Below are 26,181 nucleotides of genomic sequence, written 5' to 3' on the forward strand. Positions count from 1 at the left end.
GTTTCTAGTAACTTTGAAGCTTTCTTCAAAGCTTCATATATTTTATATATATGAATATATACATAAATATAATATAATATAAACATATTCATATTGTTTGATATTCATAAAGCTTACATAGTATTTTTCAGAAACTGCAATATATATGTGTATATACTTATGAACATATATGTATATGTGTACATTTTATGTGATTATATACAAAAAAACTATGTGCATTTATATACCTCTGTATGTATATATGTATATTTTGAATGGAGGACAGTGATCTTTAGAGTCAACATCAGAGCTTCTGGCTATGGTTAGAAAATACTTACGGGATGCTTTGGTGGCTCAGTCAGGTAAGCGTCTGCCTTCAGCTCAGGTCATGATCCCAGGGTCCTGGGATCAAGTCCTGCATCAGGCTCCTTGCTCAGTGGAGAACCTGGTTCTCCCTCTGCCTGCTCCTCCCCCTTGCTTGTGCACTCTCTCTCTCTCTTTCTCTGACAAATAAAATCTTAAAAAAAAAAAAAAAGAAAATACTTTACATACAGGATATCATTCCATAATGGTTATTTATAAGCATCATACTTTCTCCATGTCTAATTTCTTCATGTCTTGTTCTTTGTAGAATATTAAAGAAGAGGCTTTTATAAGATATAAATAACATCTGTTCAATGTTTAGAGAATGTTTAGGACTTCAAATTAAACAACAAAAAATCATTTAAACTAAACTTACCTGATTTCTGTTCCATTTCAATAATATTTAAATGACTTCATCAAGACAAAGCGATATAGTCTTCTATTTCACTTAGTCATATTGGCTGTTATATATATATGTATATAATATATGTGTATTTATATATATGTATATATATACATATATATGTATATATATATTCACTATATATGTATGTATATATATGTACATATATGTGTATATATATGTATGTATGTGTATATATACATATATGTATATGTATATATATGTATATGTATATATACATATATATGTACATATATATTCATATATATGTATACATGTATATATGTGTACATATATATGTATATATGTATATATATGTACATATATATGTATATATGTGTATATATGTACATATATATGTATATATGTGTGTATATATATGTATATATGTGTGTGTGTATGTATATATGTATATATACACATATATATTCACTCAATATGTATATACATATGTATATATATGTATATACATGTATATATATACACATATATATGTATATATATATTCACTCATATATATTTATATATATACACATATATATATGTATATATATATATATTCACTCAAACCTAGCTTTTTGAGGCTGATTTCCGTTTAAAAAAATTTTTTTAATGGTTTAAGGGGACAGTTTAAAAAAAGTGGTTGCTAGTTATTTTGTTCACTGTTGACTATTTTAGCCTATTTGAAATCTGGAATATGCCAATATCTAGCTCTCAAAGCTATTAGTAAGTTAATTATAAAGCCGGAAATTTTATATATTTTTACTAAAGACAGGGTCTTTAATTTTGTTTCCTTCTCTCTGGGGCAATTTTCAATGGGTGTATAGCTCAGGCCTGGTATAGTATCATTCACATCCTAAATTTTGGCTAAATTTTTTTTACTTTAGCTTCAGTTTATCGAGGACAGCTACTTTGGATTCTTGTTTAATACTATTGTATATTTTGTCTCAATGAGATAAGCATGAAATCATTGCCTTTTTATAGCTGAGAGATGGGGGAGACTCTTGATCACAAGGCTTTTGTGGAAGACATATCAGGAACTTAGATTTGCTTGGGCTCTGCAGGCTGCTGTCTGGGACACATGTTTGCATCAGGGGCTAGTGTCAGTTTTTTGTCCCTGCTTAGCCACATGGCCAAACAAGATGGACAGTGGGGCAGCAGTACCATGCAGTAGCTTACTGAAAGTCTGGACATTGCTTTTCAAATGTTTTCTCCTAGTCTGTGTCTTGTCTTCCATTTCTCTTGACCTACCGGGAAATTAACTGGTATTTCATTCAGATCTATAGATCAGGCTGGAGAGCATCTTTAAAATATTTACTTTTCAAATTTGTAAGTACAATACATTTCTCCACTTAGGTCTCTGTAATTTCTTTCAAATACTTTTTAGCTTTGTGGGGTTTTTTTTTTTAAGATTTTATTTATTTATTTGATAGAGATCACAAGTAGGCAGAGAGAGGCGGGGGAAGTAGGCTCCCCACCAAGCAGAGAGCCCAATGTAGGGCTTGGTCCCAGGAACCTGGGATCATGACCTGAGCCAAAGGCAGAGGCTTTAATCTACTGAGCCACCCAAGCACCACCAAACACTTTCTTTAGTTTTAAGTCTAGAGAGCTGCATGTTTTTTGTTATACTTATTCCTACGTGTTTGATTCTTGATGGTATAGGGCATAGTTTTAAAATTTCATTTTCTACTTGTGCTTTTCTAGTATGATTTTAGATATTGATCTTTATCCACTGACCTTAATACATTTACTTATTAAATGTATTAAATGCAGATAGTCATCTCTAGATGTTTTTGGGTTATCTACATAAACACTTTTGCTATCCATAGATAATGACAGTTTTATTTCTTTTTGCCCAATCTTTATGCTTCTTTTTGTTTTCTTCCTTCATTGCACTGGCTTTGATACCAGTTCAGTGCTGAATTGAAGTGGTGATAAAATAGGCATTTTTGTTTTGTTCCTGATCTCACAGGGTAAAGCTTTCCACAACTTGCCATTAAAGTATGATGCTTGCTATAGGACTCTTATAGCTACTCTTTATCATATGAAGGAATGTTTCCTTTTGTTTCTGGTTAGCTAAGAGTTTTTATGAAAATCCATCTATCAAAAAATCATAAGATCGATTTTTGAATGTTAAATCATCTGAATGAACTCTACTTGATTGTGATGTATTATCCTTTTAAAATATCACTGGATTTGATTTGGTGATCTTTAGCTGAGGATTTTTGCACCCATATTAGTGAGAAAGATGAAGTTTGTAATTTTAAGAATTTATTATTTGAGAGAGAGAGAGAGTGAGCAAGTCCCAGTGGGGGTACAGAGGGAGAGAGAAACTCTCAAGCTGATTCTGCACTGAGCCCAATATGAGGCTCAATCCTGTTACCCCAATATCATGACCTGAGCCGAAATTAAGAGCTGGACACTCAACTGACAGAGCCACCCAGATGCCCCTGAAATTTGTAATTTAAAAAGTAATGTCTTTGATTTTGTTATAAGTGTAAACTGTCTTTACGCCACAAGTTCAGATATTCCCCCCCCCAGAGGAGTTTATGGGATTGGCTTTTTTTTTTTTTAAACAATTGGAGGAATTCACTAGTAAAGCCATCTGCATTTGAAGTTTGCTCTATAAGAAGAGTTTTATTAAACAGATCCTACCTTTTTAATAAATAAAAGACTTCAATTTTCTTCTCATGTCACTTTTGATAAGATGTATTTTATCCTTATTGATTTTTGTTTGCTTATTCTTTTTTTCATAATTTTTAATTTTTTTATTAATGTATAATGTATTATTAGCCCCAGGGGTACAGATCTGTGAATCGCCAGGTTTACACACTTCATAGCACATACCTTCCCCAATGTCCATAACCCCACCACCCTCTCCTTACCCCCCTCCCCCCGGCAACCCTCAGTTTGTTTTGTGAGATTAAGTCTCTTATGGTTTGTCTCCCTCCTGATACCATCTTGTTTCATTTATTCTTTTCCTACCCCCTAAACCCCCACATTGCCTCTCAACTTCCTCATATCAGGGAGATCATAATTGTCTTTCTCCGATTTACTTTTTTCGCTCAGCATAATACCCTCTAGTTCCATCCATGTTGTCACAAATGGCAAGATTTCATTTCTTTTGATGGCTGCATAGTATTCCATTGTGTATATATACACCACATCTTCTTTATCCATTCATCTGTTGATGGACATCTAGGTTCTTTCCATTGGATATATATACACCACATCTTCTTTATCCATTCATCTGTTGATGGACATCTAGGTTTTTTCCATAGTCTGGCTATTGTGGACATTGCTGCTATAAACATTCCGGTGCACATGCCCCTTCGGATCACTACATTTGTATTTTTAGGGTAAATACCAGCAGTTTGTTTGCTTATTCTTTTAGCTATTGAGAGAGTTGTGTTAAAAGTTCTTTTTTTTATTGGGGCACCTGGGTGGCTCAGTTGGTTGGGCGACTGCCTTCAGCTCAGGTCATGATCCCAGGGTACTAGGATCAAGCCCTGCATCAGGCTTCCGGGTCAGCAGGGAGTCTGCTTCTCCCTCTCCTACTCTCCTGCTTGTGTTCCGTCTCTCTCTATCAAATAAATAAATAAAATCTTTAAAAAAAAAAGTTTTTTGTTTTTACTGTAGTTATAGATTTCTTTATTTCTTTAGATATATTAACTTTTGTTTTATATTATTTTGAAGTTATATTATTAGGTGTATGAAGATTTAGAATAGGGTATATCCTTGGTGGATTAATAAGCCCTTTTTAATTAAGCAGTGTCCTTTATTACTTCTAATAATGTTTCTTGACTTAAAGTTTGCATTTTTTGTTTTCTTTTGGCTACTGGCATTTCTTTTTTTTTTTTTTTCACTTTACTTTTGAAGATTCTAAGTTCCTAATTTAAGGTGTGTCTCTTTTAAGTAATAAAAAGTTAAGATTCAAACTGAGTGGCAGATATTTCTGGAATACCTTTCTGCAGTCTGGTTTAGAGTCTCTACCCCTGCATTCTTGTATTCCTTTATTATAGTTCTTACACAGAACTAAATTTACTGGTCTGCTTCCTCTGCAAGGGCATGAACCATATTTTGTTTACCCTTTTAGTCCCTGAGCCAAATATAATGTCTGACATCTAGTAGACATGCAATAAATGTTTGCTGAATGCAGTGATGTATCAGTAGTTTCAAGATCATTCACTTGGAGTCCTTGCAGTCTTAGTGGGATACTTTGTTGGGGTGGGGTTGGGAACAGAGGGTCATTCAAAGGGGTGCTGTGCAGGCAGGGCTTCACGTCCTTTATCCCCATCTTTCATAAGTCAAGGATAAAATAGAAGATTCTACCTGAAGAAAGGGATCTTCTGCTATAATGTTTTTAAATTATTTGTCCAAGCTAGGAGTACCTGAGTGGCTCAATCAGTTAAGTGTCCAACTCCTGATTTCAGCTCAGGTCATGATCTTAGGGTAGTGAGCTTAGGGTAGTGAGATTGAGCCCCATATTGGGCTGCACGATCAGTGGGGAGTCTGCTTGAGATTCTCTTTCTCCCTCTGCCTTACCTCACCATATTCATGCTCTCTCTCTCTCTTTCAAATAAATAAATAAATCTTTAAAAAAAAAATTGTTGTCCAGGCCATTAGATTTGAAATATTTTTGAACCAGACCTTGGTAAGAAATTTATTTTACATTGTTTACTGAAATAAGTTGCATGAAACAGTCCTTGTCCTTATTATGTATGATGCCCTTTGGTATTTTATATGTTCTTTTTTTTTTTTTTTAATAAGGGTCATGGTAAACTAAACTGATTTCAGTTGACTTCAATTTGAAGAATAGGCTTGGTGTGGTGGATTTGGTTATCAGTAAAAATTGGCTCAAATTCTTACTTCAGTTTTCTAGATGTGTGATCTTAGATCTTCCATATTTGTATCTCTAAACAGAGATCATGCCTATCTTTCAGGGTTGTGAGGATTAAATGTGATAATGCTTATAAAGGAATCTGTGCAGTGTCTGATATATAGTTAAAAACAAATGTTCTGTGTGCTTTGGGGAACAGATCTATGATAGTCTGTTCAAGTTGGACATAAAACTTAAACATATTCTACAAGTTCTATAGAAGTTTTTCACCATCAGAACATTTAAGATGAAAAAATAAATAGAAATACTTTTAACCTGTTACAAATTGAAATTGTTTTAGTAGTTAATTAAAAAATGAGACTATACATATCAACCCAATTTTATTTAAAATACCGTAAATAATTGGAAGTGACAATAAACCAAAGGAAATTTAGATAAGATTAGTGTACAAACTAAACAATTCAGCAACTTACTCCCTGCATCGCAACAAATCATGTGCTTAGCCTTAGATAGCACAAGGGACACTTAGACATTATTTTGAAAAGTCATAAGGAACCAACCAACAACATAAATATGCCAAAACAAAATAAAATAACTTTTTTTATGCTTTCCATTATAGGTGTGTTGAAGTTGTGAAAGCTTCTCAGTATGTAGAGTTAGCAAATGATCTGGAAATAAACAAAGCAATTACATACTTGAGACAAAAGGACTTTAATCAAGTAAGTTTTTAAAAGTTGTAGATGAAGTTTTATATGTTAACTAGTGAAAGCAATAATCTTGTGGAGCTGTTTCTAGAGTATTGTTATCAGTGATTATTCCGAAGTTGAGTAATATTTTTACTTGTCTTAACATCATTTCCAAAAATATACCATTTTAATTTTGATGTGTTTGTCTTGTTTGTCCCCATGTAAATACTGTTCATGTAAAGCATAGGTCCTAAATTACTAAACCATATTCTTGTTCAGAGATCAACTTTCTCCTAGAGGTTTTCAGACTGTTTCCTAAAGCTTTAAGGTTTTTTAGAATCAGGGAATGCCAGGAGCCCAACTAGTAGCCTGATGCTTCCATTTGCTTTGCTCACCAGAGTAGCTTTCTTGTTACCTGTTTTGTATATTTGGTTTACTTATTAACATTGCATTGGGCATAAAAGGGTCCCATTGCTAAACACAGTTTCATAATGCTCCAGGAGTTCTTGCTGGTACCACTGCTACCTTGCTACCTTAGGTCAAGATGGAATGGGTACTCTACCTTTAGTGGTCTCTCTCAAATGAGACCTGGTTGTGACAAGGCCTAGAAGAGTAGGCAGCTTTAAAAAGGAAGGATGGGGGTGACAATAACTGCAGAGAATGAACAAAATGAAACCTGAGATCCTGGTTCATAAAACCAATGATTAGTGTCAAATGTGTCTATAAGTAGAAAACTCAGCTCCTCCCAAGTTTAGACCCAGAGAGGTAGGGCCAGAGGAAGCCACAGTATCTTTACTGCATCCTGTCCCAAGCCTGTGTTTCAGTTTTTCTTCCTACGTAAGGCCTTCCTTTTGTCTAAGAGACAACAGAATGACTAACTTCTTTCTAGAGAAGGGGGGAGATAAACCCCAGGGTTCATGCAATCATTATATGATTAATATAATGCAGTCCCATGGACTGGTTCCATTGTATATATGCATTTAGTATACTTAACCTTTTTTTGGCATTTGTAAAGCACCAAAAAGACTTTCAAAGTAACTTTATGTCTCTTGTGTCATTCGATCATCACACTCATGGTCGTTAGAAATGCCAGTGATGATTGGGGTGCCTGGGTGCCTCAGTCTGTTAAGTGGCTACCTTCAGCTCAGGTCATGATCCCAGGGTCCTGGGATCAAGCGCCACATCGGGCTCCCTGCTCAGTTGAGAGCCTGCTTCTCTCTCCCTCCCTCTGTCTGCCACTCTGCCTACTTGTGCTCTCTCTCCGTCAAATAAATAAATTAATTTTTTTTAAATGCAGCTATAACTCTCTTTAAGTGTTGTAATGCTTTTCCAGTGAAAGTGAAGTCACACAAATTGGTCTTTATTATCTTGCCAATGTCATCTCTGCACCAAAAAAATAATTTTTTATGTGTGTGAAAAGTACTGTTACAGGTGACAAAGTAGAGAAAACCATATTTGCCAGTTTTCTCTTGATACTTTATTTTAAATGGTCTTTTTGAAAGATTTAACAATGTATTACTGTTGTTTTAAAATTGTCTATTAAAGGAGAAACTCTAATTACTTCATGTTAAATTTCATTTAAAATTTCACTTTAGAATTCAGTTAACGCAAATCATATTGTTTGCCACTTACCTAGCTATTCTCTTTTGAAATACCTTACGCTCCATTTTCATTTTCAAGATTTTAATTAATTTACGTATGTTTTAAAAATGTAATCTCTGCTTTCTTTTCAACATTGCTGCTTTGACTTTGTGTTTCTTTTATTTGTATATTGTAAGTATGATGAGGTGGGTATGATACAACCTTAGTTGAAAGAAACCCTGTTAGATTAAAATGGATTGAGTTGACATAACTCATAATGATAATTTGATGAGGACTACCTTATTTACAATTCAAAATAAAAGAGGAAAATGTATGCCTTCTTGTATGAGGTTATAATTATATAGTTAAGTAAAGATGCTGAAATCTTAGAGTATGGTTCTTTGTGATGATAGTGCTGTTTTGTAGTCACCTTTGTAATAGAGAAGGAATCCACCAAAAAGCCAAAGGTAGATGAAATGAAGTAGTTTGACCTGAAGGCCAGTGATAATGTAGGGACAGATTCAGTGGAATATAGAAACCAGTAGGTAGATGGCACCATTCAGAAAAGAAACCCAAAATGGAGATATATCTATTTTCCTAATCATTGGGGGGGGGGGGGGACATAACGCAAACTATCAATGTTTATTTTCATTATTTGTTTTGCTCTTCAGAACTAAATTTAATTTTACTAGGTGTACTTTTATCAGTTTCACTTGTAAATGAATTGATGTATATTTTCTTTCTAAAAACAGATATATTGGCCATGCCTTTATTGACATGTAAACAACAGTTATGAAAACAACCCATTTCAAAGCTAGATATCCTGGGAATGTTCCCTTTATTAGAATAATTTTATAGCTTTTTTAGAATGATTTATAGTTTAGAAATTTAAAATACAAAATAACTTTTTATTCTCTCATATTTTTTAATGAATGTTGTAAAGTGTGGGGCACTTGGGTGTCTCAGTCAGTTGAGTAGCCAACTTTTGGCTTTGGCTTAGGTCATGATCTTGGTCTCAGCACTCAGCATGGAGTCTGCTTGAGGATTTTTTTCTGTCTCCTCCCTCTGCCCCACTCCCCACTCATGCATTCATGTGCTTGCACGCACTCTCTCTCTCTCTCTCTCTCTCTCAAATAAATATATAAATAAATAAGTTTTTAAACGAATGTTGTAAAGTTCAAAATACTTCTGGTATCTCTTTTAAATAGTGGTTTAAGATTACGTTGCTTTTTATATATATTGTTTGAATTCATTAGTAACCTTTTGAGAGGAGAATAATTTGTTGTTATATGTAGTCTTAATGTCTTGTTACTAATGAGCCACAAGGTAACAAGATGAAAATTTAAAAATCTAAGACATTTTCTTGACTGTAATATGAATAGTTATTTCTAAAAGGAATGATGTAAACAACTATATAGCATACTGGTTTTTTTTTTAATTGTTGTTGGTTTGCTTTTGATAACCTGCTTTATTGATATCATAAATATCAAGAAAACAGTTTTTTTCCTCTGCACTTTACTTCAGAGAATTTAATAGATGTGTGAGTTAAATCTATTCATATGCCTTCTATTTTAAATCAACACATTGTATTTATTGTGACACATTCTAAAGGTAAAGATTAAAACATGTCAATTCTTATTCAAAGTGGAATACAGCTTATAAAACCTAGAGATTCAAAATAACAGTAACTTTTACATTAATAGCCATGAAGGTTGTGTAAAGAGTCAATGAGATAACTTCTACAGGATGTACAGTGTAAACAGCAGTAATTTCTGAGGTGCATCTTAGGAACTTCTTAGCAATTGTCAAAGATCCTTCTAAGAAAGTAAGTGAGAATCTCAGAAGTGAGCTTATGATGTTGGGGTCTTTTTTCTTCCACAGTTTACTTTGAAGAATTGTAAACTACTAGTCTAGAAACTTACAGTGGTTTTCCTTAAAATAATAAAAAAACCTTGAAAAGAATAATTACCTATATTATAACCAATATATGTAGAATCTAGTATTTTAAAATCTTTTATCCTTAACCAAATTGAGTCAGTACACTTAATGGTACTTCATATGAGCTCAAACACTTGCATGACACAGATTTGTCAGATATTTTCAATATTAGGTGGCTCTTGACCATCATAAAAACTAAAGTAGGATTTTTGGTTGGACTCAACTCTTCCTAAGAGCAGAAGGTGCCAAGAAGCCAAGCATTTTCTATTCAGTAAATGTATTTTGAAGGAAGGAAGGAAAACTCATTGCCTTCCTCCACTTTTTCTTCCTGTTATTTCTCAGGCATTTCTAGGTTAAGTATTCACTCACCTTTCATGCTAAGTGTTTGACCATTCCAAATATCCTGTTTGGTTAGGATTGTCTCAGACTGGCCAAATGATTAAAAATGCACTTTCATTCTCATGGCTTGAGAATATAATTATATATAGATCTACTTAAGATCATTTTTTGTAATACTTCCAGAATTCGTTTCTGTCATCAGTTTTGGAAAATTATCGACCAATAGTCTTTCTTCCCTTTTTGGAACGCCAGTTACATTGCTATTAGACCTTTTCACTGGGTTCCTATATGTCTTTTATGTTCTTTCCTGAGACCTTTTCTTAGTGTCTTGTTTTGGTTTGCTTATTTAGTCTGAACATTTTCTAGGATCTTGACATTCAGATTCTGGTTGCCTCATTAATTCGCTGATGCCTTCAAAAGATATTTGTAATATTTTAATATAACTTTTCTAATTGTTCTCTGTAGAATGGTCTTCTATAGGCTGATCTTTGATAGCCAGAAGCAAAAATCCTAGAATTATTTTGTAAAGAGCATATTTGATTGTGTCTCTTAGATAAAACCTCATTTATACCCCATTATGCAAGATAAACACTAAACTGTGTCACAAGGCTCAGAAGGCCCAGTAATTACTACTCTCTCCAGCTATATCTAATCTGCTATTAAGCCCATCTATTATGTTCTTAATTTCAGTTATTGTATTTTTAGGGGTTTTTTAGTCCTTTTTTATAAATTTTAATTCTCAAATGAAATTCTCATCTTGTAATCTATTTTCTTAAACATATTAATCCACTCCCTTTGTGTCCTAACCTGGCCTTATACTCTAGATACATTGATCTTTACCCCAACCTTAAGACTAAATAGTGTCATATTACAATAGTAGTAACTTCCAGATATTTCATTTCTAGGCTGTAGAGACCTTAAAAATGTTTGAAAAAAAGGACAGTAGAGTGAAAAGTGCAGCTGCAACCAACCTCTCATTTCTTTATTATTTGGTAAGTTTTGTTTTTTTTATACTAAGAGTTGATAATGTGGTATTTTTATGTTGCTGAATTTCTGCCCGAAGAGCATGCCTAGAGAGGCTCCAAAGAAGATTAGTGGAGAATGTTAGTAGGATTGGGTGTCTAGAGGGTCTGGTCATGACAAGTTCTGGGCCAGGGGCCATATCTATGGACATGAGCAAGAGGACCATCTCAGAAGTAGAAGGGAGGGAGAAAAATTATGGTGCTAAGCATCACTCAGAGAATTATAGAATGTAGATCTGGGAGATGAGCTAGAGATTTTTTTTTTTTTTTTTTTTTTTTTTTTTTGAGATAGAAAGGTAGGTGGGCGGGGCAGAGAGAGAAGGAGAGAGAGAATCTTGAGCAGGCTCTCCAACCAGTTTGAAATCCAACACAGGGACTGATGTCATGACGCTGAAATCATGGCGGAGCCAAAAATCAAGAGTCTGACACCTAACTGACTAAGCCACCCAGGCACTCCCTATTTCAACACCATGTTAGTAGTAAAGAAAATGAAGTTTCAGGTTAAATGAGTTATGTAAGATATAGTGTCACCATAAGAAGCGCACTTTGAGCATCTGCTGGATCCCAGTCTTGGGGAATACCAAAAGCCTAGAAGCTCATTAAAAGGGCACTTTCTTAATTTGGAACAAAGGAAGCGTGCAGGGGGCACCTGGGTGGCTCAGTGGGTTAAAGCCTCTGCCTTCTGCTCAGGTCATGATCCCAGGGTCCTGGGATCCAGCCCCACATCGGGCTCTGCTCAGCAGGGAATCTGCTTCCCTCCCCCTCCACCCACCGCCTGCCTCTCTGCCTACTCTGTCAAATAAACAAATAAAATCTTAAAAAAAAAAAAAAAGGAAGCATGCAGGTAGCCTAGGAGGGAAGAAGGAAGTTTGGTTCAAAGTAGAGAGTAATAAATTAATATAGGTGATGAGTGCTTCAGAAATTCAGTGGAGAGACACCTGGGTGGCTCAGTTGGTTGAGCTTCTGCATTCAGCTCAGGTCATGACCCAGGGTCCTGGATCAAGCCCTGCATCCAGCTCCTTGCTCAGCGGGGAGCCTGCTTCTCCCTCTGCCTGCTGCTCCCCCTGCTTGTGCTTGCTCTTGCTCACTCTCTCTCACATAAGTAAAATCTTAAAAAAAAAAAAGAAAGAAAGAAAGAAAGAAATTCTGTGGAGGCAAATAACATTTTGGGAGACAAAAGGAGTGAACAAAATCACAGAGGCAGGAAAGCTGGGAGGGAATGTATGCATAAGGATCACTATATTTAGTTAAACTACATTTCTAGTCCCTCTTTGAACTTCTGATCTGTGCCCCACTGACAGTTACTGCTGTGTTGAACTACTGTTACAGTGGAAAGATGTTATTTCTTGCATGTGTTGTGATGGAAAAGAGCTCAAAACCACTGGTGAACAATGCTTCTAGTATTTTAAGTCTGTCAGGAGAGTGGTGCCAGGTGCAGGTTTAGAGGAGGCTGCAGATTAGGGGGAGAGGTGCTGAGTTTGTTTTTAAATATATTTTTTAAAATGTTTGTATCAGTGGTGATATATTTAAATAGAAATGTCCAGGAACACGTGGAACTAATCTCAGATGGGAAGTTAGGGTTACATAAAATTTGATGATCATCTCTGATCAGGTTAAAGCTTTGATAATAGATGCTATGGGCTGATTGTTTGTGTCTTCTCCCACAACCAAATTTCTGTATTGAAGCCCAGTCCCCCAATATGACTGTATTTGGAGATAAGGACGTTGAGAGATAATTAGGGTTAGATGAACTCATGAGATGGATAAAGTTATGAGAATCCCCTGATGGGACTAGGACCATTACTAGAAAAGGAGGAACCAGAGCCTACTCTCTACCCTGTGAGGACACAGCAGGGAAGCCATCTGCAAACCAAGGACCAAACCCACATTGCTGGCACCTTGGTCTTGGATCTCTCAGCCTCCAGAACTATGATAAATAAATGTTGCTCTTTAAGCCAGCCTGTAATTTTTGCTATAGCAGCCTGAACTAAGACAATAGAAAGTATTTCTGGTGTGAGAGTATAGTACAGAACTGAGAACTAACTTTGGGATTCACATACATTAAAAACACAAAAATAAGACTTTTCTGGTCAAGAAGACCAGAAAAGAACTACAGTATGATGTCCGAAGTAAAGGAAGGCACCAAGGAGAAGTATATAATATTGAAATCAGAGAGGTAGCACACAAGAATGGAGGGTCAGAAAAGACCACTTTTGCTGGTGAGACAGCAAACTCATGAGTTGGGTATGAGCTTTCATAAAGTTTACTGGGAAGATCTCTTTGGATCAGCACCTCAGAGAGAAGGATTGGAAGCAGCAGTGAGGGGAGAAGGAAGTTGGGCTGTGATGTAGTCACCACAGGCCTTAGCCAACCCTGCTGGACCCTCTGAAATTGGGATGGCTAGGGGTGGGCCTTTGTACCTCTGCGTCAACCAGTCATTGGATACAGTCTGCTCACCAGGAAGGGGTTGTGACTTTGGGCAAGGTGCCTCTTTCTCTTTGGGCTAGAGTGATTCACAGATAGGGCTGACAGCTGAGGCTGATGGCCAGCAACATTCCCAGCATTTCTGAAGGACAAGTATGGGGGGCTGAAACGCAGTCTCCATTACAGCCATTACATTTGAATTTAGAAAATCATTTGTAATTTTTGTGAAAATGGTTAAATTAGTGACCAAATGGACATTATTATCATATAGTGACAGAGTGGTTAAATTGGTGACCAAAATTTAATTAATGTTTGGGTGGAGACTAAGAAGATTTTTTTAAAAAGAAGAAAAATGGTTAGATTTAGTCAACCAAGGAGAGTCATCACAGTATCTGATCAATAATTTGTTGTGCATCATTCTGAGGAAAATAGTTGTTTTGAGGCAAAATTGTGAGTCTGGTACATAGTTATATACATGATACATAATTGGATGTGTATTGTTGGTATCCAGCGTGTAGTTGTATCAGCTTCTATTGTTCTGTAATAAGCTGCCCCAAAACATAGTGGCTTAAAATAACTGTGTATTACCTCATATTCTACCTGAAAATGCTGGGTTCACTTGGATGGTCCTTCTGCTGGTCTGGCCTGGGGTCACTCATCCTGCTGCCATATTCTGAGGCTTGACTGAGGCTGCATGGTACCAGTGCCTCCCTCACGTCAACAGCTGAGCTGCTGACCAGCAACTCATTCCTCCTCCTCCTTCTCTGGCAGGGGAGCCCAGACTTCTTATATGGGATAGGGTCCATAGGTGGAGACCCCAGGGCACTCGGGTACTTATCAGGCTCCTGTGTGCATTGAATTTGTTGTTATTCTTTTTGGGCAAAGCAAATATGGGAGAGAACCATATAAGGGCCTGAATACTGGAAGGTGTGACTCTTTGGGACCTTTATTTTAACAGTCTGTCACTGCCTGCATTCAGTGCATCCTTTCCATATGCAAGTGATTACCCCTCCAAGGACACTCATAGTCTCACCACTCACAGCATCAGGTCTAAATAGAGATGGGGCTTTCTCAGACACAGGGCCTCTTGATCCAAAGGTCTGGGAACAGAAAAACATGCCATCTCCTTCATAGACTTAACATCCTGTGGTACGAAAAGAACAGGGTAACTGTAATAGATACTCTTGCTCAAAAGGGGTAAGATGGAGGTACCTAGCAGACACTGGTTCTGAATGGGTCAGAAATCTAACTAAGTACATGGGGCCAGTGCCCCCTAAAGTAGGAAAAGGGAATATTCCTCAGGGCCCAGCTTTGATCCTTGGGAGTGGTACCCCCAATCCTTTGGGCTCTGTTGCTCTTGGCTCTGCTTTCAGAGGGCACCTTCCTTTTACAAAAAAAATAACCTATACTTGCAGCTGATTAACTTTCTTAGCTTGCTTTCTTCCCAGAAAAATTGGGGACCCACAGGTCTTCTTTCATTTTGGACTGTGTCCCTTTAATCCAAGCTGGCAACACTTAAGCTGGTACAGTTCCCTTAAAAACTTGGCAGGTTTTCTATATATCTTATTGGGGGTGCCCCAAAAGCCACATCCACAGTTCTTTTCAAGGCAGACCCCTTTCCACTTAGGTGTACAAGGCTTTTGTGGAATAGAGCCCCAAAGATACTTAGAAGCTTTTTTCTACCTGAGAGAAGGTCGACTTTGCTACTCACTACCTTAAATCTTTCTGAGAGGGTTCCAAAGGGTATTACAGCCACACCCTTGATGTGATCTCTACCCTGCAACCAGTTCTTACTCTGAGACTCTTGCTGCTAAGAGAAACTAGAGATATGAAATAATTTTATTGTCTAGCCCAACAGGTCCTGGTTTTTCTATATTTCTTCTAAATTCAAGTTGGAAAATCTGAACAGTTCTCTCTTAAGCTCCTTACTCTTTGTGTACTTTATCATGCCCAGTTGAAGTAAGTTAATTGGCACTTTAAACCTCCTGCCTGGAAACCTCCTTGGCCACATGCACACATTTACTGAGTACACTTTCTAACTTCCAAGTCAGTGTAGATGCCAGTTTTCCCATTTGTTTCATGACTGCAAAATATGACTTGCTGTTTACTCAGCCTCTGATAGCAATTTCTTACTGCCTCTCCAACTTCCAGTAATGTGGTTCTAATGCTTCTCTAAATTTTGCCTACTGCCTAGTCCAAAAGATAAGGTTATATGTTTTAGTTTTTATGATAGCAGCACCCCACTTTTAGGTACCAATTTTTATATCAAATACATGAATGTTCATAACAGCATTATTCATAGCAAACAAAAGTGGGTGGGCACAACCCAAGGTGTCCATCAACAATGAATGCATAGACAAAATGTGGCCTATCCATACAATGAGATGTTATTGAGCTGTATACAGGGATGAAGCATTGATGCATAATACAACATGGATGAACCTTGAAAACATTATGCTAAGTGAAGGAAGCCAGACATAAAAAGCCACCTATTATGATTGTATTTATTATGAAATGTCCAGAATAGGCAAATCCATGGAGATGGAAAGCAGGTAAGCAGCTGCCAGGGGCCAGCGTGGGAGGGGGACTGGGGAATGACTGCTAATGGGTACAGGATATCTTGGGGGGGGGTGTAAAAATATTCTAAAAATAGATATTGGTGATGGTGGTGTAACTTTTTGTGAATGTATTAAAAGCCACAGAAGTGTACATTTTTAGAAATGTGAATTGTATCTCAGTTTTTTAAAAGCTCACTAAGGGAAGCAGTCACTGTGAGTGTTTAGGGAGAAAGGATGTGGGAACCAGAACTTACACAGTGATGGAGGAGCTGTGGAGGTGAAGGTGCGGAAGGAGAGTCAGAGGATCTGAACAGGGATCACCAATCAGTGAGTTAGTGGCCAAGCATGTCCAGCAGCCACTGAAAGGGGGCCTTCATGGAAAGCCCTATGGAAAGCAATTGCCTCTGCACTATTGCCTCCTCTTTGGGTCCAGAGCCAAGCCCCATCAGGGATCTGGGTCACTGTGGTCAGCAGGGACAGCATAGTTGGGCAGAAGAGCCAGATGTGGAGTCAAATGAGGAATGAGGACAGGCTGGAACCCATAGGCATTTCTGCAACAATCCTGCCACTGATGACCGGAAAAAGACCTTCAGAGAGTAAAAGCTGCTGCTTATGGCTGCATTCCACGTGTCCTACATGTTTCTTACAGCCAACTCTAGAAAAGAACCATGGGGGAAGGGGATACTAGGATTCTAGGAAGTCTGGTTCCTACCTTAAGCAAGTGGACACAGCACAAATGCTGTACTATTTAAGAATTGAAAGGTCCATGCAGCTTAAGTGAATGAAGGCAAGGTCCTAATGGAACGCTTGGCAGAGGAGACAGAGAGAAGACAATTTATTGCTAGAAATGCAAATCCTAGTAGGTGATGCAATCACTTTGAGGTGCAGAAAGGAGAATGATGCCTTTTTAGCTATTTCAGTGGTTTAAGTTTGGGAAACATAGTATTGCAGTTGCGATGTGAAATTTGGGCATTCAAACTGGAGCCACTTACATGTAATTAGTGTTGTTATTCAAACCATGAGTCTCTGAAGAATTCAGACCTAAGAAACTTGGGTAGTTGAAGGAGCTTGATGATTAAAAATCTTTTGTAGAATAAGCCTATCAAGACCAAGATATGTAAAATGTTTGTTTATCATATTTATAATCTCGGAAAATCTGTTTATCGTGTCTGCAATCCAGAACAGAGAGAAAAGATATTTGATAAACTCCAAATATTTTGTGTATGTTTTGTACTTTATTTAGGAAAATGAATTTGCACAAGCCAGCAGCTATGCAGATTTAGCTGTGAACTCTGATAGATATAATCCCTCAGCTCTCACTAATAAAGGGAATACAATTTTTGCAAATGGTGATTATGAGAAGGCAGCTGAATTCTATAAAGAGGCTCTAAGAAATGATTCTTCTTGTACTGAAGCACTTTACAATATTGGTAAGTTAAACAGGCAAAATTGCTTTCTTTGGTTTTCTCCTTTATAATTTTTTTTTCTCTCTTTTCTTTTCTTTTTTTTCCCCTCTCTTTTCTTAAGTTGGCTTAAAGAACTCCAGTTCATTAGAGGGAAAAGTTGACTTCCTTGTAACAAAAAATTTAAAAGGATATTCTTGGATTGTAGATTATTTTTAATGGAACTAATAATTCCAAAATTATGCACATGTAAAATTTGGATAGATGTTGTCTCTTACCCTCTAAAAAGACCTTTCCAATTTATGTACCACCATAGTGTATGAGACTGATTTCCCAAATTCATGTTAATACTGGATATTTAACTTTTGCCAAACTGATAGGTGGGGAAAAAACATTTTCTCCCTTTTTAATTATGATCAATTTCAAACATAAATTTTACAGAAAAATACTCATGTCCCTACCAACTATACTTAATGCATTTTAACATTTTGTCATATTCACATCACGTATTGTTTTTAAACAAAATGTTGTAAGACCTAGAGGCGTACCATCATCTTATCCCCTTCCCTGCTTGTCAGAGGTCACCTGACATGGGTATCATTTCTTCCTGCTCATGAGTTTGTAGTGTGGCAAACACAATGATGCAATACTGTGTCTTATCTCTTGGGATATTAATGAAGTTTCTTTTGAAGTGTTCTTCTCCCTGCATAGGTATGTTTTGCTTTTTTTGGTTTGCTTGTTTGTTTTATCCACTATATTTCATGTCACGAACTCTCCTCAGCAGTCTGATGATCTTGGCCTGTCTTCTTGCATTTAGGAGTTTGCAGCTAAAAGCTGAGTGGGATCTCTGAGGCCACAAGTGAAATTGATGTACTGGCACCCTGCCACAGGGCCATCTGTCTGATCTGTGTAGTTGGGGAGCTGCCTGTTGGCCAATTGGATCCTTCCTCCCCCAGAAGAGTCTTTAATCTCCTGCCAGAGGGAAAAGAAGACCTGGCTGGGTTGGAGAGGAGGCAGGGAGGAACTGGCCATTTTAGACAGAGTCAAGGAGAGTTTAAAGTCATATTATTAAGGGAGGGAGGGTGTGACCATGTGGGTAAGTGGGAAAAGAGCATTACTGGCCAAGGAAAGTGAGTAGTAAAAGCCTTAATGCAGGATATTTCTTGCCTAGGTATATATTTACTTATTCTTGTTATAAGTTTTTGCTTCACTTTTTAACTTTGTAATTTCTTTTGTCAAACAATTTTTCTAGTCAAATTTTGCTTTTTGAAAATGTGTGGCTTCATTTGTTTGTTGCTTTTCCCCAAGATGATAAAATCATTTTTCTGTATTTTCTTTTCATATTTCTACATCTTTGTTTTTCTGTCTAGTTTTAAAATAAGTTTTGAATGTATTCAAAATAGGAACCTACATTTTTTTATTTCATGTGTAGTCAGTTGTCCTGGCACCTTTTGTTACTAGTCCCTTAGTCCCCACATATTTTAAATTCTGTAACTGAGTGAGTTTCTAAACTCTGTATTCTGCTGATGTCTCACTCTATTCCTGGTCCCCCTCAAACACTTTACAATCATTAAAGCATTATAGCATGTTTTGGTTTCTGCCAAATGTTAGTGGAAATCTCCTTCCCCACCTTGTTCTTTTTTAAGAAAAATCTATTCATCTTTATTTTCTCTTCTGGATGAATATTACATATATATGGATTTATTTTGTGACTTTGAGAAAATGGCTACCAATAATGCTTATAGCTTTTTTCTCTCTTCTTTCTAAGGCCTTACCTATAAGAAGCTAAATCGGCTTGATGAGGCTTTGGATTGTTTCCTGAAACTTCACGCAATCCTGAGAAACAGTGCCCAAGTTCTTTACCAGATAGCAAATATGTATCTTATATGAAAAACTTGAGGACAATTGTTAATTCATTTTGTGACTGAGTACCAATCATTAAATAACCTTAGCCAATTAAATAATTGATGAGGATAATATTTTAAAACCTATCAGATTTTAATATGTGATAAAAATATTTGAGTGGTCCTGTTTTGTTTTATTTTTTTTTATTTCCAATTTAGTTAACACTAGTGTTAATAACAACAAGTGTTAAATTAGTTCCAGAGGTATGGCTTAGTGAGTTAGTGATTCTGTACATTACTCAATGCTCATCATGATAAATGCCCTCTTTAATTCCCATCACCTATTTCATCCACTCCCTCCACCCACCTGCCCTCTGGTAGCCATCTGTTTGTTTTCTAGTTATGAGTCTGTTTTTTGGTGATCCTATTTTAAAAGATCACTTGCTATAAAAGGAATTACTTAAAGGTTAAAACTATTTCTTAATTTTTAGAAATAATAATTTAAATCATTGAGTATAACATGTTTAATACATATAAGCTATTCATTGACTGTAGATGAGATACTTTAGAATGCATTAACTCTGAGTCATATAGGGTATTTTTGAAGAAGTAACTTACTATTTAAAAGGAAAATATTGTTAGTTACTTATTAGTACTATTGATTGAATTTCTATTGAATTTGGTTGTCTTAATTATTTTAGCTGACGTATACATTTAATGAGTATAACTCTTCAAAGGCTTTTACCCTACAAAATTATCCAGTAGTTTATGTGAATTCAGTCATTCATTCCCTTCATTCAATAGTCACTTATTGACTGTGTGCTGTATGTGCCAGTATTATGTTTAGAACTCTGGGGAATGTAAATAGAAAACATTCCTCCCATGTCAATTTCTCCTACAACTCCTGGCCTTCTTTAGTTTGGGTTTTTTGTTTTTTTTTTTCCCCTTGCCTTTGGTTGAAAAAGCAGAAATTTGTTAATATTTTTAATGCCTTTGACAGTACTTGAAAAACATTTTAATTTCTCTATTTTAAAAATAATAAGCCTTCACAACAATATTTGGAAAGGGTTAAAATATATTTTTTAAGATTTTATTTATTTGAGAGAGAGAGTACATGCATGAATGGGGGGAAGAGCATAGGGAGAGGGAGAGAAAAACTCAAGCAGACTCCACGCTCAGCACAGACTCAGTGTTACCACCCAGAGATCATGACCTGAGCTGAAACCAAGAGTCGATTACTTAATTGACCATGCAATCTGGGTGTTCCAGGAAAGGTTAAAATCTCTCTTTTTTAAAAAAAAGATTATATTTATTTATCTTCAGAGAGGGGTTTGGGCAGAGGAAGAGAGAGAGAAGCATACTCCCTGTTGAGTGGGGAGCTCGACATGGGGCTTGATCCCGTGACCCTGAGATCATGACCTGAGCCAAAATCAAGAGGTGGTTGCCTGACTGAGCTACCCAGGTACCCCAAGTTTAAAATCTTATGTAGGTGTTTAAGATAGCATTATCTTGATACAAATTTTATGGAAATATATTAGGGAAAAGTATGTTATAAGGTGTACCATTAATAATTTTAAATACTATCTGCTCTACTTTTGTTACATAAAACATTTTTTAATGAAAAAATTATTTTTAGAGCAGTTGGTTTCATGTTTATTCCTTTTAGCTTTTTTGTTTTGTCCATATGATCTCTCTGAAACTGCCACTATTATGATCTTATACTGCCCAGTTAAGGATCAGTTTGGATTCAGTTAAGAAATTGATATGTTTAAGGCTGTTTGAATACATTTTCTTGGTTTTATGTTTCTCTTATGATATCACATTTGTCATCATTAAAAACAAGATGTTTGTGGTGCCTGGGTAGCTGAGTTGGTTAAGCGTCTGCCTTTGGCCTAGGTCATGATCTCAGGGTCCTGGGATTGAGCACCATGTTAGGTTCCCAGCTCAATGGGAAGTCTGCTTCTTCCTCTCCCTCTGCCTCTTCCCCTGTTCATGCTCTCTCTCTCTCTCTTTCCCTCTCAAATAAATAAAATCTTAAAAAAAAAACAAAAAAAAACAAAAACATAAGATTCTTCTTTTTAAGTAAAATTTTAGGTTGGAATATTTTCATTTCACTAAGACAGTTAATATAAAAATAAATAGTCAATAAGTATTGGTGGGAATAAATTATTTCAGTGTATGCAGAGGATTTACTAGGTACAAAAACTCAAAAAAAAATTCCTATTTGGGGTTTATAATCTAATTAGGGAAAACTCACAGGGAAACTCTTCCCTTGATATGTTGGACATACTAAGAAAGGTAGAATAATTTGAACACAACTTGCAGGCATTTTTATTAAGAACAAATTTTGGATAGTGCTTTGGATAAAAGAGTAAACTGTTAATTCTGCTAGAGATTTGGGTGTTGATTTTAGTCAATAATAATGAAGCAAAAGGAAAAACAAAAAGGTATATATGAACATGAGTGTACAGTGCTCCATTTTTCATCCCCATCCTTGAAGAAATTCAGAGTAACCAGTATGAAATAGCACATTACTATAGGCTAAGAAATATGTTTATTGTAATGTTGTTTTTAGGTTTCCTTTTGATCAATGAATTTAGAAAAATTGTATTATCCTTAACTAAAACTTTCCAAGATATGAATTAATGGAAGATCCCAATCAAGCTATTGAATGGTTAATGCAGCTGATCAGTGTTGTTCCAACTGACTCTAGAGCTTTGTCTAAACTAGGAGAATTATACGATAGTGAAGGGGATAAATCCCAAGCATTTCAATATTACTATGAGGTAGGTATAATCTTACTTTTCTTCTACTTCTTAGCTTTTTACAAATTGTTTTAAAACAGTCAGCAGTCCTTTTCATCTTTAAAATTTAGAAGTGCTTGCTAGTTTTAAATGAAGAGTGATTTAAAATAAAATAAAGCACTTGTGGAATATAAAGTTAGTTCTTTATTAATTTAATAAGAAAATTAAAGGTAAAAATTGTTCCCTTGAAGCATTATTTTCATCTCTTTTTTAATTCTATTACTTATTTAATTTGACTCAGATCATCTATCAGTACATCAAAAAGCTATTGATAGGTAATTTAAAAATATATCAAACAAATGTTAAGTTTTCTAAATCTTGTTGTTTCAAAACTTAGAAAGTACTTATGACAGCTCATACATTTTTACTAAGAAACTTCACATTGGATAAATTAATCCATTTAGTAGGTAAAATGTTGAGGTGTAAATTATACGTTGTCACTGATGTTGTATTCTCACATTCCATATTTTTTCTAGTCATACAGGTATTTCCCCTCTAACATTGAAGTCATTGAGTGGCTTGGAGCCTATTACATTGACACCCAGTTTTGTGAAAAAGCCATTCAATACTTTGAAAGAGCTTCTCTTATACAGTAAGTAACTATACTGATTTCATGTTTACTAAAATGCCTTGTACTGGGATTTGATTTTATCCCTAAAATTAGAATCTGATAAACATATTACAAATATTATATGAGCAAATATTAATGAACATTCATGTGTTATTTCCATTTTCTTGAATGATATTCCATTTTACTTGGTCTTTTATTATGATAAGTATATTATTCCTTTATGCAAAAATTTTTAAAAATACTTCCTTAAGGTACTTTTCATTATGTATTTTTTTATTCATACTCAGCAAGTAAGTATTATTTCATTATCAATTAAAAAATGATTGACTTGGTCCTAAGACATGGTTTCATTTCTGAAAGAGTCCTAATAGAAGTAAGTTGTGCTGGTTTCAATGTGTAATCAATTTACATTGTATACTAAAAATGTAAAAGCTGTCTTTAAGTTCATATCCCAATGTTTTGTACATACCTGATTCAAAAATAATTGAAAAATTCTGGTCTGTTTTGTTTTTGGCCAAGTTGAATTTTAGCATTAAATGTGACTTTGAATCATTTGAATGATAAAGAAATGGTTAATAATTTGATTGATATCTGTGTGGGATTTGTGTTAGGCAATTTTTGGGTTTTTTAAATTAATTTTTTAAATTTAAATTTAGTTAATTAACATATAATGTATTACTGGTTTCAGAGGTAGAGTTCACTGATTCATCAGTCTTATATAACACCCAGTTCTCATTAATCACAAGCCCTCCTTAATGTCCATCACCCTCATGTTACCCCATGCCCTCATCTCCTCCCCTCAAGCAGCCCTCAGTTTGTTTCCTATGATTAAAAGTCTGTTATGGTTTGTCTCCCTCTCTGACTTCATATTGTTTTAGTTTTTCCTCTCTTCCGCTATGATCTCCTGTTTTGTTTCTTAAGTTCCTCATACCAGTGAGATCATATGATAATTGTTTTTCTCTGATTGGCTTATTTCACTTAGCATGATACATTCTAGTTCTATCCATGTCACTGTAAATGGCATGATCTCATTTTTTTGATGACTATTATTCATATATATATATATATATATGTATATGTATATATATGCCACACGTTCTTTACCCATTCATCTGTCAATGGACATCTGGGCTCTTTTCATAGGTTAGCTGTTGTGGACATTGCTGCTATGAACATTGCAGTGCACGTGCCCCTTTGGATCACTACATTTGTATCTTTGGGGTAAATACCAGTAGTGTAATTGATAGATCATAGGGTAGCTCTGTTTTCAACTTTTTGAGGAACATCCATACTGTTTTCCAGAATGGTTGCACCAGCATTCCCACCAACAGTGTAAGAGGGCTCCCCTTTCTCCATATCCTCCCCAATATTTGTTGTTCCCTGTCTTGTTAATTTTAGCCATTCTTACTGGTGTGAGGTGGGATCTCATTGTGGTTTTAATTTGTATTTTCCTGATCCAGGTGATGTTGAGCATTTTTCATGTGTCTGTTAGTCATTTGAATGTCTTTTTTGAAGAAATGTCTGTTCATGTCTTCTGCCCATTTCTTGGCTGGGTTTTTGTTTTTTGGGTGTTGAGTTTGATAAGTTCTTTATAGATTATGGATACCAGCCCTCTATCTGATATGTCATTTGCAGATATCTTCTCCCATTCCACAGGTTGCCTTTTAGTTTTGTTGACGGTTTCCTTTGCTGTGCAAAAGCTTTTTATCCAGATGAAGTCCCAATAGTTCATGTTTGTTTTTTGTTTCTTTGACCTTTGGAGACGTGTCTAGCAAGAAATTGCTGCAGCCCAGGTCAGAGAGGTTCTACCTGTGTTCTCCTCTAGGAATTTGATGGATTCCTATCTCACATTTAGGTCTTTTTCCATTTTGAGTCTATTTTTGTGTGTGGTGTAAGGAAATGGTCCGGTTTCATTCTTTTGCATGTGGCTGTCCAATTTTCCTGACACCATTTGTTGAAGAGACTGTCTTTTCCATTGGACATTCTTTCCTGCTTTGTCGAAGATTAGTTTCCTGCTTTGTCAAAGATAGAGTTGAGGGTCTGTTTCTGGGCTCTCTATTCTGTTCCATTGATCTGTGTGTCTGTTTTTATGCCAGTACCGTATTTTCTTGATGACTACAGCTTTGTAATAGAGCTTGAAGTCTGGCATTGTGATACCACCAGCTTTGGTTTTCTTTTTCCACATTCCTCTGGCTATTTGACGTCTTTTCTGGTTCCGTACAAATTTTAGGATAATTTGTTCCAGCTCTGTGAAAAAAAGTTGATGGTATTTTGATAGGGATTGCACTGAATATGTAGATTGCTCTAGGTATCATAAACATTTTAACAATATTTGTTCTTCCCATTCATGAACATGGAACATTTTTCCATTTCTTTGTGTTTCCTCAATTTCTTTCATGAGTGTTCTATAGTTTTCTGAGTGCAGATCCTTTGCCTCCTTGGCTAAGTTTATTCTTACATATCTTTTAGTTTGGGGGCAATTGTAAATGGGATTGACTCCTTAAATTTTCTTTCTTCTCTCTCATTGTTAGTGTATAGAATGCACCTGATTCCTGTGCATTGATTTTTATATCCTGCCACTTTGCTGAATTCCTGTATGAGTTCTAGCAGTTTTGGGGTGGAGTCTTTTCGGTCTTCCACATAGAGTATCACGTCATCTGCAAAGAGTGAGAGTTTGACTTCTTCTTTGCTGATTCAGATGCCTTTTATTTCTTTTAGTTGTCTGGTTGCTGAGGCTAGGACTTCTGATACTGTGTTGAACAGCAGTGGTGATAGTGAACATCCCTGCCATGTTCCTGACCTTAGGGGAAAAGCTCTCAGTTTTTCCCCATTGAGAATGAGCTGTGGGCTCTTCATATATGATATGATTTTGATATTGAGGTATGTTCCCTCTATCCCTACATTGTGTAGAGTTTTAATCAAGAAAGAATGCTATATTTTGTCTATATTTTTCTGCATCAACTGAGAAGATCATATGGTTCTTGTCCTTTCTTTTATTTATGTAGTGTATCACATTGATTGATTTGTGGTTATTGAACCACCCTTGCAGCCCAGGAATAAATCCCACTTGGTGATGGCAAATAATCCTTTTAATGTACTGTTGGATCTTATTGGCTAGTATTTTGGTGAGAATCTTTGCATCCATGTTCATCAGGGATATTGGTCCGTAATTCTCCTTTTTGGTGGGGTCTTTTTCTGGTTTTGGATCAGGATAATGCTGGCCTCATAGAACACGTTTGGAAGTTTTCTTCCATTTCTGTTTTTTGGAACAGCTTCAGAAGAATAGGTATTAATTCCTCTTTAAATGTTTGGAAGAAATCCCCTGGGAAGCATCCAGCCCTGGACTCTTGTTTATTGGGAGATTTTTGATGACTGCTTCAATTTCCTTACTGGTTATGGGTTTGTTCAGGTTTTCTGTTTCTTCCT

The 26,181-nt window shown here is 35.9% G+C and overlaps 1 protein-coding gene across 5 annotated transcripts in view; it reads left to right on the forward strand.

Annotated features, from left to right (window-relative positions):
• Window positions 1–26,181, forward strand: part of IFT88 (intraflagellar transport 88) — a 148,568-nt gene that overhangs the window by 65,609 nt on the left and 56,778 nt on the right. For all 5 annotated transcript variants that reach the window (XM_032838225.1, XM_032838228.1, XM_032838229.1 and 2 more), the window contains 6 exons: window positions 6,205–6,304; window positions 11,035–11,121; window positions 17,377–17,563; window positions 19,305–19,413; window positions 22,016–22,166; window positions 22,661–22,776. In XM_032838225.1, coding sequence (XP_032694116.1) covers window positions 6,205–6,304; window positions 11,035–11,121; window positions 17,377–17,563; window positions 19,305–19,413; window positions 22,016–22,166; window positions 22,661–22,776 — 750 coding nt within the window. The remainder of the gene's footprint in view (window positions 1–6,204; window positions 6,305–11,034; window positions 11,122–17,376; window positions 17,564–19,304; window positions 19,414–22,015; window positions 22,167–22,660; window positions 22,777–26,181) is intronic.

The sequence above is a fragment of the Lontra canadensis genome, unplaced genomic scaffold (genome assembly GCF_010015895.1).
Source record: "Lontra canadensis isolate GAN:19392208 unplaced genomic scaffold, GSC_riverotter_1.0 scaffold103, whole genome shotgun sequence".
Classification (NCBI taxonomy): domain Eukaryota; kingdom Metazoa; phylum Chordata; class Mammalia; order Carnivora; family Mustelidae; genus Lontra; species Lontra canadensis.